This window comes from Hemibagrus wyckioides, linkage group LG05 (assembly GCF_019097595.1).
Source record: "Hemibagrus wyckioides isolate EC202008001 linkage group LG05, SWU_Hwy_1.0, whole genome shotgun sequence".
Taxonomy (NCBI): domain Eukaryota; kingdom Metazoa; phylum Chordata; class Actinopteri; order Siluriformes; family Bagridae; genus Hemibagrus; species Hemibagrus wyckioides.
This window is the reverse complement of record NC_080714.1, coordinates 25,252,678-25,267,362: the sequence shown is the minus strand read 5'-3', so window position 1 is coordinate 25,267,362 and position 14,685 is coordinate 25,252,678. Positions and strand designations below refer to the sequence as shown.

At 41.1% G+C, this 14,685-nt stretch overlaps 1 protein-coding gene across 2 annotated transcripts in view; it reads left to right on the top strand.

Moving 5' to 3' along the window:
• Nucleotides 1–4,971: 4,971 nt before the first annotated feature.
• The window catches only part of elk1 (ETS transcription factor ELK1), a 32,628-nt gene continuing 22,914 nt past the window's right edge, over nucleotides 4,972–14,685 (top strand). For both annotated transcript variants that reach the window (XM_058390639.1, XM_058390640.1), the window contains exon 1: nucleotides 4,972–5,757. In XM_058390639.1, coding sequence (XP_058246622.1) covers nucleotides 5,733–5,757 — 25 coding nt within the window. In that variant the 5' untranslated portion in view covers nucleotides 4,972–5,732. The remainder of the gene's footprint in view (nucleotides 5,758–14,685) is intronic.

The following is a 14,685-nucleotide window of genomic DNA, read 5'->3' as shown; positions in this document are numbered from 1 at the left end:
CTACAGCAGTGATCTTTTAGCGACTGTGAAGGTCCCTGACTGAGATGGTGTGACTAATTGCTTTCTGGAAGAAAAAACAAAACACATGACTCAATCTTGGGTAATGATGTGGACTCACCAGATTATTAAGTGTCATGTGTTTCGCCTCTGCGTAGTACACATCAGATTCAACACCATCTTACCTTTCATTTAAACTCCAGCACAGAATTAAACCATGGAGTGTTTCCTGCTTGCGCCATGAGTCGCCTTGAATAAAAGTGTCGGTCCGATGAATACGTCGACTGTGTGACGTGTCTCTCGTGCAAAAATAAAGACACCAAAGAGAGTATAATGTCCGGAACCATGTTCACCGTGTGGTTTTGAAACAACATAGAGCTTGTTTTTGTTTAATATCTTTCCAGTGTGTTTATGCACTACACATCTAGATTTCTGAGCATATATTACACAGTTATAGAAAGGAAATGATTTGTAATCACACTCTCTCGGGTTTCATTCGGACGAAGATGACTTCCCATATGAGTCAAGTTTTCTTCCTTATGTTGTTTCAGGGAGTTTCTCCTTACAGTCGTCGCTCTGGCTCGCTCATTAGGGGACACATTTCAAATTAAATTTTGTAATTTATATGCGTCCTGGTGGTCCAGCGGCAGGATTCAATTCCTGGGCAGGGAGCCCACCAAAAAGTTAACAATCAGTGCCGGTCCCAAGGCTGGAAATGGATGGGGTTACGTCAGGAAGGGCATCTGTGGTAAAAACCTGTGCCATATTAAAAAAACACACGGCCCAAATGATAGAACAGCAATCCTGAATTTATACACTGATCAGGCATTATGACCATGTGCCTAATATTGTGTTGGTCCCCCTTTTGCTGCCAAAACAGCCCTGACCCGTCCTGCACTGTGTATTCTGACACCTTTCTATCAGAACCAGCATTAACTTCTTCAGCAATTTGAGCAACAGTAGCTCGTCTGTTGGATCGGATCACACGGGCCAGCCTTCACTCCCCACGTGCATCAATGAGCCTTGGCCACCCATGGCTCACCACTGTTCCTTCCTTGGACCACTTTTGATAGATACTGACCACTGCAGACCGGGAACACTCCACAAGAGCTGCAGTTTTGGAGATGTTCTGATCCAGTGGTCTAGCCATCACAATTTGCCCCTTCGTCAAACTCGCTCAAATCCTTACACTTGTCCATTTTTCTAACACATCAACTTTGAGGACTTGCTGCCTAATATATCCCACCCACTAATAGGTGCCATGATGAGATCATCAGAGTTATTCCCTTCACCTCTCACTGCTCATAATGTTATGCCTGATCGGTGTATATTCCTATAAAGCAGCTTGGCATCAGTGTCCGTTGTTAAAAGTGATATACAAATATTACATTTACACACATAATAAGGGTTTTCTCACAAACAGAAATAAGCCCAGGTCATCATTTTCCAAAACCCTGGATTTAACCCTGAATTGAGGAATGTTTCACACTTAGAAGTGGGGTTATAAAGCGCAACTTTAGAAACCCTGCTCCGAAGCTTTTACAGTGTTATCTCCACAATGCGGTGCCAGATGACTAGATGCTTAGCAACAGAAACCCAATCAGACACTGAACAGCACGTGCCTCATACCACGTGCTTTGTATTGTACAGTCACAGGAATCCTGTGTGTCGTGTAAACAACAGTTGTAACGTTTGAGGGAAAAATAAAAACAGGAGCGGTGAACACGGTACGAGTAAACACACATCTCGCCATGTTTGAGGAATCCGAAAAATATTCAGATAATTGGCTCATCTGTGGTTTCTCTTTGGCTTTGTGTCTCAGGGGGTTTTATGTGGCAAAGTTTTTTGTCACTGATGCGAAAGTGCGAGACAAACTGTTATTTAAAGCGGAAATGTGCATATTGACACAGCTACAAACCCAGGGTTTAGGAATATACAGTGAGTAATGTCAGATTACAAAGAGCCAGGATTAACTGTTTTAAACGTATTAACTCTGAGTTTATAATCACCCAGTTGACCATTTCAATTTAATTTCAATTCAATTTATTTATATATAGCACTTTTAACAATGGACATTGTCTCAAAGCAGCTTTCCAGAGGTGTAGAAACAATTATAAAGTTTAAAGTTTAGTTTAGTCCTAATTCGTAAGCCTGAGGCAACGGTGGTGAGGAAAAACTCCCTGAGATGATACGAGGAAGAAACCTTGAGAGGAACCAGGCTCAGAAGGGAACCACATCCTCATTTAGATGGCACTGGACAATATAACACATGAAAAGCCTTATTCAGTCATAACCTAAGGAGAGAGCGATTTAACTTGAGTTTTTTTGGAGAAAAATTCAAGAAGTGATGATGTACTGTATAGGAGAGATTTTCTATTTATTTATTTATTTATTTGTTTATTTATTTATTTATTTATTTTTTACCACATTGTTATGTTTTTAAATAGAAATAATAAATAAATAAATACTTTTATATAATAATTTTTAATAAGAAAATTTCAGAAGAATGAACATTTTATTAAATTATAATTTTTATAGACTTTTTTTTCTCATTTTCAGCTTTTTAAATATTTTTATTTTTTATTATTTTTAAGTGCTTTCGACTGATTAAATATTTAAATTTCCACTTTTCATGTTTTCCACTGTTTTCTATACTATGTAATACTATATACTATACTAGAAAATACTACAGACACGTGAACGTGAGAGTTTGATATCGTCATGAATAGATGCCCCGGTTCATGTTAAAGGAGACGTTGCAGCTCCATCCGTGTAATCTTGGGAAGTTGTGAAGTCTGTGATGTTCTTCCAACCTTCATCCTCCTTGAAAATGTGAAAACGTATAGCAAAAAAATCCTACTCATCTGATTAATAACCGATCAGATCATTTCTTGCTGTCGATAATTTATCGCTGATTAACTGTACCGTCTTAATAAATGATCCTTTGCTGAACTTTTGCTTCTGCAGCACGAGGAAGAGAACGACGCGCTTTAGCTCGGCTCCTTCAGCATCACCGTGACGGATACGCTGTCACACTAGTATCCGGTTGCTATGGAAACTAGATGTTGAATAGTGGCAGCAGTGTAAGACCTGCTTCCTGAAATAGATTAATATTTCTTTCTTACAAAGACGCACTGGTCCAAATGGACTCGTTGCACAACGAGCATGCAGCGCACGTTTATTATGACATCCTGGATGTGCAACATGCATGCAACAAGCGTGCACATGCAGCTTAATAAGCATGGATCTCTGCATTAGAGAACATTTTAGGCACATATGACATTAAAAAGGTTTCAACTTCTTCTTAAATGCGGTGTGACAGGTAAGACTGTGAAATGCGTACACTGTGTTCCCGGGACAGACTCCAGATCCAACGCAACCCTGACTACTGCAAAGTGCTTTCTGAAGAGGACTGAATTCATTTCAAGGGAGATTAGTTTCTCACAGAGCTTTAAATAGGGCTTTAAATGCTTCAAATACAATGTGTTATTTGTTAATTGTTTGTTATTTGTAAAAAAAAAAAAAAAAAAACCATGATGGACAGATGCCTGTCATTGGACAAACTACCAATAATGGACAAAAGCCTCTCGTTGGACAAAACCCTATGATGGACAGAAGACTCTCATTGGACAAAACCCTGTGATGGACAGAAACTTTTCATTGGACAAACTCCCAATATTGAACAGAAGCTTCTCAATCTACAAACTCCCAATTATGGACAGAAGACGCTCGCTGGACAAACTCCCAATGATGGACAGAACAAAATCCACAAAATGGACAGAAACCTCTCATTGGACAAAATCCCAAAAATGGACAGAAGCCTCTCATTAGACCAAGTCCCATTGATGGACAGAAGCCTTTTATTGGACAAAATCGCATTGATGGACAAAAGCCACTCACTGGACAAAGCCCCATTAATGGACAGAAGATTCTCTTTGAACAAACTCCCAATATTGGACAGAAGCCTTTCATTGGACAAAATCCCAAAAATGGAAACCTCTCATTGAACAAATTCACACTGATGGACAGAAGCCTCTCATTGGGCAAAATCCTAATGATGGACAGAAGCCTCTCATTGGACAAAGTCATTTTACTGGGCAGAAGCCTCTCACTGGACAAAATCCCAAAAATTGACAGAAGCCTCTAATTGGACAAACTCCCAATGATGGACAGAATGATCTCATCAAACAAACCCCATGATGGACAGAAGTCTCTTGTGGGACAAAATCCCACTAATAGGCAGAGTAATCTCATCAAACACAAAATTTTGGCAGCCCTTAGTGTCTCAAACCAATCCAAGAAAAGAGGCAACAAAGCTGACCACATGAAACTGTGCCTCCGAGGACAGCAAATGTCCATAAGTCATGGTCCATAAATGACCATAAGTATGTCACCTGACCATCACACCCATATATGTAATTCTTCACCAACCTGTTGCTACATGAAGTTTTGAAGCACAAAAATGTTTGTATAATCTGACTCTGACTCCACTGAACACATCTGTGGTTGAACTGGAACCCCGACTGGAACCCCAGACCTCCTCACCATCCCGACATCAGTGTCTGATCTAACTAACGCTCCAATAATCTGGTGGAAAACCTTCACAAAGCAGTGGAGCTCAAATATAAGGGCAGAAAAATGGAGGAGTAATCTGGAAAGGTCACACACTTGTAGCCATGTAGTGTATATGATCACGTTGGCTCGTGAATAGTACATATAGAGCTCTGAACCGAATTGGTCGAGGGTGCAAAAGTATTGGCACCCCTGCAAGTTGCTACCTGGGCACAGATGGCGTGTGTGGGAACAGGAATCCTGTCCTGTCCTTGCAAGGTTTGCTTTGTTGTTGTTGTCCTCTCACGATTGGCACATGCATAATACATTATTGTCATCCTTCTGCTTTTCATCTTTTCATTCGCTTTTTTTTCCCTCCCCTTCTTCTTTCACTGACGTCACGTGACGCAGGCGCCCCGTAGGGACTCCAATGAACAGAGAGGGAGAGAGAGAAAAGTGAAATGTCGAAGTTAACGTGAGCGCGTTTTTAATACAAAACAGGAAGCAAAGCAAAGTGTAAAGGAATAATCGGGTTTTTAAAACTAATAGAGAGCCAGGGACGTCGGGTAAACTTTAGATAGCTTTACTGGTGATGTTTATTTTTTTTATTGCTGGTTTTTAAGCCATGGTGGGAAACGAGAGAAGATCTGTTTTCGTACACGGGACTTGGATGAAACTAGACATTATTTCAGCACCAACGGAGTAGTAGAAGAAGAAGAAGAAGAAGAAGAAGAAGAGGAGGGGTCGCTAATTATTTAGCTAACCATTTTAGCTTTAACGAATTTATTAGTTATCGAAATCTAGTCCAGGTGTTATAGAATATATCTATCTATATATATATAGATAGATAAATAAATATATATAAATCCTCCTCTTTTTCTTTCCCCCCTCCCCGAGTTGATTCGTAAATCAGACCAGTCCGTGCCGTGAGTGCCTTAGCGGTCGGTACGGTGGTGTTGCTCAGCAGCTAGCTCGCTAGCTAACAACATTGCGGCGGCTAACATGGAGGAAGAGGTGCATGTACGTGTTAGCATCATCGCGGCACTCTTATATAATGATAATAACAATAATCCGAACACGGAATCGCGCTCGCTTTCGCCCCGAAAGGCGACTTTTGGCTTCGTCTAGACGCGGGTAATGTGGATTGTGTGCTGAAAATCAAAACAGGATCAAAACGCAAAAACATGGATTCCAACCCTCTCATAAGTGGTGAGTTCATTCCGCTTTCCCTGCTCATGGTGGGGTCCCCCCCCCCCGTGTTAAAATATATATCCAGATGCTTAGAATAATGAATGCATGTGGACTCGTGTCATTAGGGAGTGCTGATTATTTTAGCTAGCAGGCGAAGGGAAGGAAACAAGCGTTCAGACAAGTTCACACCTTGCTCTCTGCATAGTGATTTGTATTTGATGTGTGTGTGTGTGTGCATTGCGCATCAGTGCTTTTGCAACAGGGTTAGAGAGAGAAAGAAAGAGGAAAAAAAAGGTGATGTGGAATGAGTTAGGGTTTTGTAGTATGCTTCCTGATCGGTTTTGCATGCACACACTGGTTGCTTTTGTGACCAAATCCCCTTTAGCTACCTGTTGGACATGACCGTCAAAGTCCTACAGTAATGCAAACATGATTTATTCATCTTCTGGAAGAGGTGGAAAAGGGAGACTGGAACCAGGAACGCAGGATGGGACAACAGATCGTCTCAGAGCAACACACACTCTTGGACACTCACGCACGTTCAGATGCAGTTTAGAGTCAGCATGACGGAGGAAACCGGAGAACCCAGAGGAAACCCACACGGACACGGGGAGAATCCCTTCATTGAGAAACAACTTCATTAATTGCTTTGCTTTCCGTCTGCTTGTAAATACTAGCACGGTGTTTGTTTTTTTTGACAGCTTGTAGCTGGATTTGTTTTTCCAACAGGAAAAGATTTCGTCAGCAAAAAAGAGGCTGTATTAGAAGAACAGTCAAACTTGTAAAGAATCTTGTAATGATCTGTTTAAAACCCTTTTTCCTGTGCTCTTCGAAAGCAGCTTGTTTTTAAGCTCTCAGTTGTGCCACGATCTTAAGAAACCTCTTCACGTTAAAGAAGTATCCGTGCACCACCTACATACTTCTTGGGTGCAAATGTCTTCTTTTTTTTTTCACCTGTGCGGGAAATGAGCCTTTCATTCGTGAAGCAGAGCAAAAACAAACCGAGAAACGGTGTACTGTGTGTCAGAAGGTTTTTGAAACTTTTTTTTGATTGTAATATTTAATATTAAGACTGAGTTGTAAGCTGTATGGATTTTATATGGGTGCCAGATCAGATTTTTTTTTTAAATAAAATATATGCACCTAGAGGGGCAGATTTAAGAAAAATGTTAAAATATATATATAAATAAATTTAAGGAACCATCTACTTGGTAGGTGTGCCTAATAAAGTGGCCACTGCTTAAGGTTGGAATTGATGCTTTTGGTTCGTCGTCTGTTTTCTAGACAAATCAGAAGGTGGTCTGAGATTTGTGTCTGCCTGAAAATCTTCTGAATTTGTTGATGATCATCTAAATCATTCACATAGCATCTATTTCCTCTCTTTGTTTGTCAGGTGAAATTTCCAGAACATTTCTTCTGCTCTGTGCTTCACGGTTCAGGTAAACAGAACAGACGTAGAAGAAAAAAAACAAACGCTGAGACTCAGAACATGTTGTGTTGGCTTCGCTTCCTGCGGTCGTGTCGATTCAGACTGGAGTTTCCCCCCCTCCCCGAGAACAGAGCGAGACCACCTCGACTCACTCAGACCACATGTTGTTTTTGTGTGTTTTTTTTTTCCTTGCACACCTGAGTGCGATGTACCTAATAAAATGTCCACAGCAGTTGCGTTTCTATAGCAGGGGATATTTATGTGAATCGGACAAAAAGAAAAAAAAAAAGCACATGGAATTCAGTGTTTATTTTGTGTGGTGTTCCCTGATGTGTAACATGCTTCAGCGTGTTCGCCGCCGCCGCACGTCTCTCTGCAAACCGGAACATCAAGTCTCTCCACTGCGATGGTCTGATAGTCTTTCCCAAATCTTATGGAATTACTATTGAAAGTAGTAGCAGCGCTGCAGGGGTTTAAGCGCTGGATGTGTTTACAAAGACCGACTGCTTTCAGTATAGCAAGATCAGACAGGACGGGAATGCGAGGGAGAGCACTTCTGATAGTGAGGCTTATGACGTTTGATAACATGGAGTCTAGAGGTGTAAAGGCTTTTCTCGATGTTGTGATGCGTGTCTCAGAGGTGGTGCTGGAACGCTCCTCAGTCCACTCGTTTGCCAGTCCACTCTCTCATCAGCCTGCTTCTTCATTCATCCCCTTGTTTACTCCTAGATCCAAATGATCATAGTTCCACTTGTTTCTGTGAGGATGGAGAAAACCAGAGAATCCTGAACGGCCAAAAGAGAACAGACATACCGGTAACCCAATCTGAGGGCTCGAACCACAGAACATGGAGCTGTTCTTATATCATTTTCCTTCCTGATTAACGTGTGAAACTTGAGCTTTCTTTTTGTCTGCAGCCATGTTCTCCATAGTTGATATGAGTCAAAAAGTAACATCTACAGGAAAGCCAGGACTCATTGTTTCCCAAAACATCATCAGTCTTAGCCCAGAAGCCTCCACCAGCTTGACTTTTTCACATAGTGCATCACAGGAACCTGTCTAAAAATCACAGTCTCTCGTCAAAGCCACTCACTTGCCCATTTTTCCTTCTTCCAACACATCGACTTCGAGAACCGACTCTTCTCTTTCTGACTATTACGACTAAGACTCTTAGGCAGGCGCCACGGCAACATCCATAATTCAGTAATAATCTGAATCACATTAGAATCATATCTAAATAACAGTAATGCTGCAGTGCTTTATTACCCCCGTGGCAGCGCTTCAACCCTCTCCATTGTTATCTTTCTCTGCACGCTTATAAAAACCGGCGCCACTTTAACGCCGGTATTAACTTTGAGATGGCAGATGATCTGGAGGGACCTCGGAGCACGCGTGTAGGACGGATTCACGTTCCTCGGGGTAAGGAGCTGAGTTTAAAGGTGAGGTGGAGATGAAGCTGGATAGAATAAGAGCACGCTCGTGTCTTCACGCTAAGGGAGCATTACTTTAGTGGAGGAGTGATGTGTAAGGAATAACTCAAGACGGTTTGAGGAAGATGCCTTGAGATACCTTAGTTTCCTGTAGCAGCAGATCCTGGTGATTTTTTAAATTTTTATCAGGATCAGGTTTTATACACTACCTCAGGAGCACAGAGGGTTGAGGGCCTTGCTCAGGGGCCCAACAGCAGCAGCTTGGTCATGCTGGGGCTTGAACCCAAATTTCTATTTAACAACCCTGAGCCTTAACCACTTGAGACACTCAGGTCTTGTGTTGAACGGCTTGCCTTCTCTTGGAAATACCAGGGTTTATTATTTTTTTATATTAATATTCTGCTTTAATAGTGTAAATGATGATAATGTAAACACTCTTATCTATTATATTATATATTATTATATATTCTTGCACTCGTTATGAGGGATGTGATAGCCTTAATTTGTTAATTTGTTGGACAAATGATCAGAAGGTTGTAGGTTTAAGTCCCAGGTCCACCAAGCTGTCCCTGCTGGGCCCCTGACGAAGGCCCTTAACCCTCAATTTGTATAAGATGAAATAAAATATAAGTCCTTCTGGATAGTGGAGTCTGCCAAATGCAGCAAATGTTATTTTTTGTCTTTTTATGCCTTGGCTCTCTTATAAAAATGCAATACATCTGCAGCTTCTTGCGCTCGGTGCCGCAACTGGTGAGCTCATATTTATTACCCCAAAGCTTTCAATCCTGTAGCACTTAGAGCGTAGAGAATAAATATGTTGCCCTTCCCTCCGTTCGTAAGCGGTGAGCTCGTTCTGATGCTAGCTTTTGGTGTGAGTCTTTTTTCTTTTTTTTTTTGTTTGGCAGGCCATGATTTTATGCTAACATTAATTCTGCATGTGTCTGGCCGCTCAGCTTGCTCGCTCTCAGGTGTTATAAATCGTGCCAGGCCTCGCCGCTGGAGAACTGAAGATAATTGGCTATTAAAGATCACAGGCCTCTCTCCATCCTCCCGAGGCGATCATGCCTGACAAGTGAAAACGGATTTATACTGGCCCTTCCTCCACCGGCCCTCTCTCTATCTGCTCTTTTATTCATCCCCCTTCCCGTCTGTGCAAACAGGTGTGTGTGTGTGTGGGTTTGCTTGTATTCATTAGAGTGTAATAGCCTTGTGATAAGGATCATGTCTACGATATTACATTCATTTATCCGTATACAAATGAATCTTTCTCTCTTTCCTTCTTTGTAAATCTGTCCTTCTTATATAACTTTACTTTTTCAGGCACTCACTCACTCACTAACACAGTCAGTCACTCAGACACACACACACACACACACACACACACACTCTGCCATTCACTCACCAACACTCACTCACTCATACACCCTCATCCACTAACACACTTAGTCACTAACTCACTCACCCACTTACACACTCACTCACTCATATTTATCACTTTCTAATTATCATCATTATTTAACACCATTTATACAAGCGAGTCTTTCCCCCCCAGTATAACTTGAGATTAGCCTATGGTCAAATCATAATCTGGAACGATCTGCTCAGGGGTTTTAGCTCGCTCCTTAGGTCTATTTTTGAGAGAGATCTTGTCCTAGCGGTGTTAAGCTGTTAGCTCATACCGTGTAATAGAGTAAACGTTATTGGATGTCATAGCAGTGTTATATGTTGTAGGGATGATGAAATCGCTCAAAGCGAATAACATCTCACGAGATCCAAAAGCTGCTAAGGTTTTTGTTGTGGCGAGATCGTTTAAGGACTTTGACCTATACACTTAGATGTATACATATGAGCTTTTCTCCCCTAGCAAATATCTCAATGCTGTATTTTTTATTTATTTTTTTTATTCAACCTTTGTCCTAACGGCAGCCCAGGTCCATTTTATACACTATATTGCCAAAAGTTTTGGGACACCCCTCCAAATCGTTGTTTTTCAGGGGTTGGGCTCGACCCCTTAGTTCCAGTGAAAGGAACTCTTAAAGCTTCAGCTTCATACCAAGATATTTTGGACAATTTCATGCTCCCAACTTTGTGGGAACAGTTTGGGGATGACCCCTTCCTGTTCCAACATGACTGCACACCAGTGCACAAAGCAAGGTCCATAAAGACATGGATGAGTGAGTTTGGTGTGGAGGAACTTGACTGTCCTGCACAGAGTCCTGACCTCAACCTGATAGAACACCTTTGGGATGAATTAGAGTGGAGACTGTGAGCAAGACCTTCTAATCCAACATCAGTGCCTGACCTCACAAATGCGCTTCTAGAAGAATGGTCAAAAATTCCCATAAACACACTCCTAAACCTTGTGGAAAGCCTTCCCAGAAGAGTTGAAGCTGTTATAGTTGCAAAGGGCGGAACAACTCCATATTACATTCATGTGCATGTAAAGGCAGACGTCCCAAAACTTTTGGCAATATAGTGTATCATACCTTTGGAGGCGTTTCATGAGTTCGCCTCTGAACTGTTCCCAGATTTACACGTCTTCATAGCAGTGACTGGATATAAGCCGAGGCGTAAGCGTACGTGACTCCTGACCTCAGTGAGCCGGCCTCAACTGGTCCAGTTAGACCTGATAGTGCAACCTCTAACGTCATGAAGTCAGTGACCTGCCAGCTTGCATTGACCTTCCGCTCTGCCAAACTGGCTCTAATCCAGACTTTTACAAGCCACAGAAACATTTCAATTCTGCTATAAACCTTCAGTCTCTAGTTTACTTTGGGAGATTCGGTGTAAAATTAGTTCAGCGTCCTGACATGACCTGCTAGGTTTATTCAGTGATCAGAGACGGACCTTAATGCGTTCATTATAAGTGTTAGTGTCTTTAGAGAGATATATTTATATATCTAATTTTTCTGTGTTATATAGCTTTAATACAGCTTGATGTTGGTAGTACATGAAACAAAAACTATAAAATAGCTGCAATAAAATAACAGTTCTGTACCGAATTCGATTATTGATATTGGGTTACTGCTCGAATAAAATTAATTACTGATCATATAAACTTAATATTATGATTTATTGTGACGCTGTTTTTTTAAACATAAATTTCTATAAAAATCTCTGGAAGCAGCTGATTTCATTGAATTTAATATACTCGACAAATTTTTTTTTTACAGCATTTATTTTATTTCATTTTTTTATTTTCCCGTCAATATTTTTATGCATAATAAATAGATTTCTTTCTAATAATCATATTTTGTAGACTCTATAATCACAGTCATATTTTGTAAAAGGGAAAATGTCATATAAAATCATCAAAATGTTTTTTATAAAATCAGTCTCTCCAGGATATTTTATATTTTTTGATTGCAGAAATGAAACGAAATCAAGCCAACTCCCCATGATACTTAGTGGAGTTTGCAATTTTTCAGATAACTGCAGATTTTCTACAGATTTGGGAGGGGGCATGACGTCTGACGTCGCCACGTGCGTTCAACCTGAGCCGTCTTTCATTCATGTGCGTGGGACATGAGTGCAGCTCTTATAGGAAGTCATTTGAAGTCAAGTATGTGTCTCACTGGGAGGAAATTAACAGAAGAATCATGTGCTTGTGATTTCGCCAATGCAAGTACCCAAAAAAAAAAAAAAAAAAGCACAAACCATTTCACAAGTTGTCGCCAATTCTGAAAAAGGTCGCAGGAAAATCAAGCATTTTTGGCCGCAACAATCACAAAAACAAAAAAATACTTGAAATCCTGATAGTGTGATATGGAGAGAGAGAGAGAGAGAGAGGGGGAGAGAGAGACAGAGGGAGCGGGAGGGAGAGAGAAGGTGAAACGGAGGGAGAAAGAGAGGGAGGGAGAGACAGAAGGAGAGCGAGATGGAGAGACAGAGGGAGAGAGGAAGATACAGAGGGAGAGAGAGAAGTAAAGACAGAGAGGAGAGAGAGAGAGAGAAGGAGAGACAGAAGGAGGAAGAGAGACGGAGAGACAGAGGGCATGTTAGAGACCGAGGGAGAGACAGAGAGAGACTTTGTTTTTTTTTTCCTGATGATTTATGGGAAATTATCTATGATTGGTCACACGTCCTGTCAATCAACTCTCCCCTTTTTGTGACAGCAGTCAATACTTGGCCACTTTTGTCTGAAGAAACATTTCATACTTTAATGGATGGTAGAAGTCTGGCTGTAGGGTGAAGTGTAGTGTTTAGTCTGAATGTGTTTGGCTCTTTAGGGTGTTTGTTTGCCAGGTGTGAACACAGCCGCCAGTCTGTCTGAGAGTGTGTGGGTGATATGGTCTCGCTTTGCATTCGCTCTCGCGGTGCATTCGTTTCTCACAGTGAGAAAGCAAATTTGTTGCTCATACAGGAAGTGAACTGAACACGATTCCGAGATGCAAACTTGAACCAAAGGACCGAGCTGTAGTGCCCGAGAAAAGAGAGAATATCAAAACCGGACACACAAAATGTTTTACACTAGTAACTATTAGGAGCACTATTATTTAATTGTGCAGCATGAAACTGGAAACTGCCTACTCTGCCTACGAATCCTCGGTTGTTCTGCTTCTTAACGTTTTTCTTCAAGTGTGTGGTGTGGATTAATCGCAGAAATCTACTCTGTACCTTTACAGATTCTCATGTCACATTTTTACGCTTCACTTTGTGTCTCTAGGCTTGCTCTGATTGGATGATTGGTGTGCATTAGATGAGAAATGTTTTTTTACTATAGAAAGTCTGTCTGATCCCGCCCACTCCTACAGAAAGTCTGTTTAATTCCGCCCTCTTCTATAGAAATCTGTCTAATCCCTCAAACTCGTATAGAAAGTAGTTTTAATCCCTTCCACTCCTATAAAAATTCCATCAAATCCCTCCCACTCCTATAGAAAGTCCTTCTAATTCCACCCACATCTTTAGAAAATCTGTCTAATCCTGCCCACTCCTATAGAAAGCATGTCTTATCCTACCCAATCTCTAGAAAGTCTTTCTAATCCCACCCACTCTCTGGAAAGTCTTTCTGATCCTGCTCACTCCTATAGAAAGTCTTTCAAAATCCCTCCCACTCCTTCTGACAAATCCTTCCCACTCTAATAGAAATTCTCCCTAATCCTGCCCACTCCTATAGAAATCTGTCTAATCCCTCCCACTCCTATAGAAAGCCAGTCTAATTCCTCTCACTTCTATCAAAAGTTCTTCTAATCCTGCCCATTCCTATAGAAATTCTGTCTAATCCCGCCCACTTCTATATAAAGTCCGTCTAATTTCACCCACTCTCGTAGAAAGTCTTTCAAAATCCCTCCCACTCCTTCTGACAAATCCTTCCCACTCTAATAGAAATTCTCCCTAATCCTGCCCACTCCTATAGAAATCTGTCTAATCCCACCTACTCCTATAGAAAGTCCTTCTAATCCTGCCCACTTGTATAGAAAGTCCTTCTAATCCCACCCACTCCTATAGTAAGTCTGTCTAATCCCGGCCACTCCTATAAAAATTCTGTATAATCCCGCCCATTCTAATAAAAAAATCTTTCTAATCCTACCCAATCCTATAAAAAAAATCTTTCTAATCCTACCCAAATCTATAGAAAGTTTGTTTTAATCCCACCTACTCTAATAGAAATTCTGTCTAATCCCGCCCACTCATGTAGAAATTCTGTGATCTTGCCCACTTCTGCAATTTTTACTATTTGAACCTGCCTTCATATTTGTTCTTGTTGCCTATTTTGTCAAAACATGAATGACTTAACCGTGTAAAACTGTATATAGTAATAGAAAAATGTCATCATGTTGATGTGGCCTTTTTTTTGTCTCTATCTCACACACACACACACACACACACACGTGCCTGGGACTTTTTTCCTTTGACCCAGATTCTCGTCTCTAGTTGCATTCAGAGATGCCACTAGTTATCCAGAGAATATCAGCTAAAGGAATGAAAAGAGATTTAAATGAAATAAAACCAGTGAATGCCTTGCTGCAGCGTCTCAGCTCTTTACTGTAGGTTCTATGTTCCCCTACCAGCCCGTAGCCCGTAGGATTAATAGTAATGAATGTTAAATTACTCCTCCATTAGTCTTCCTCCAGTGCCACGGAAGTC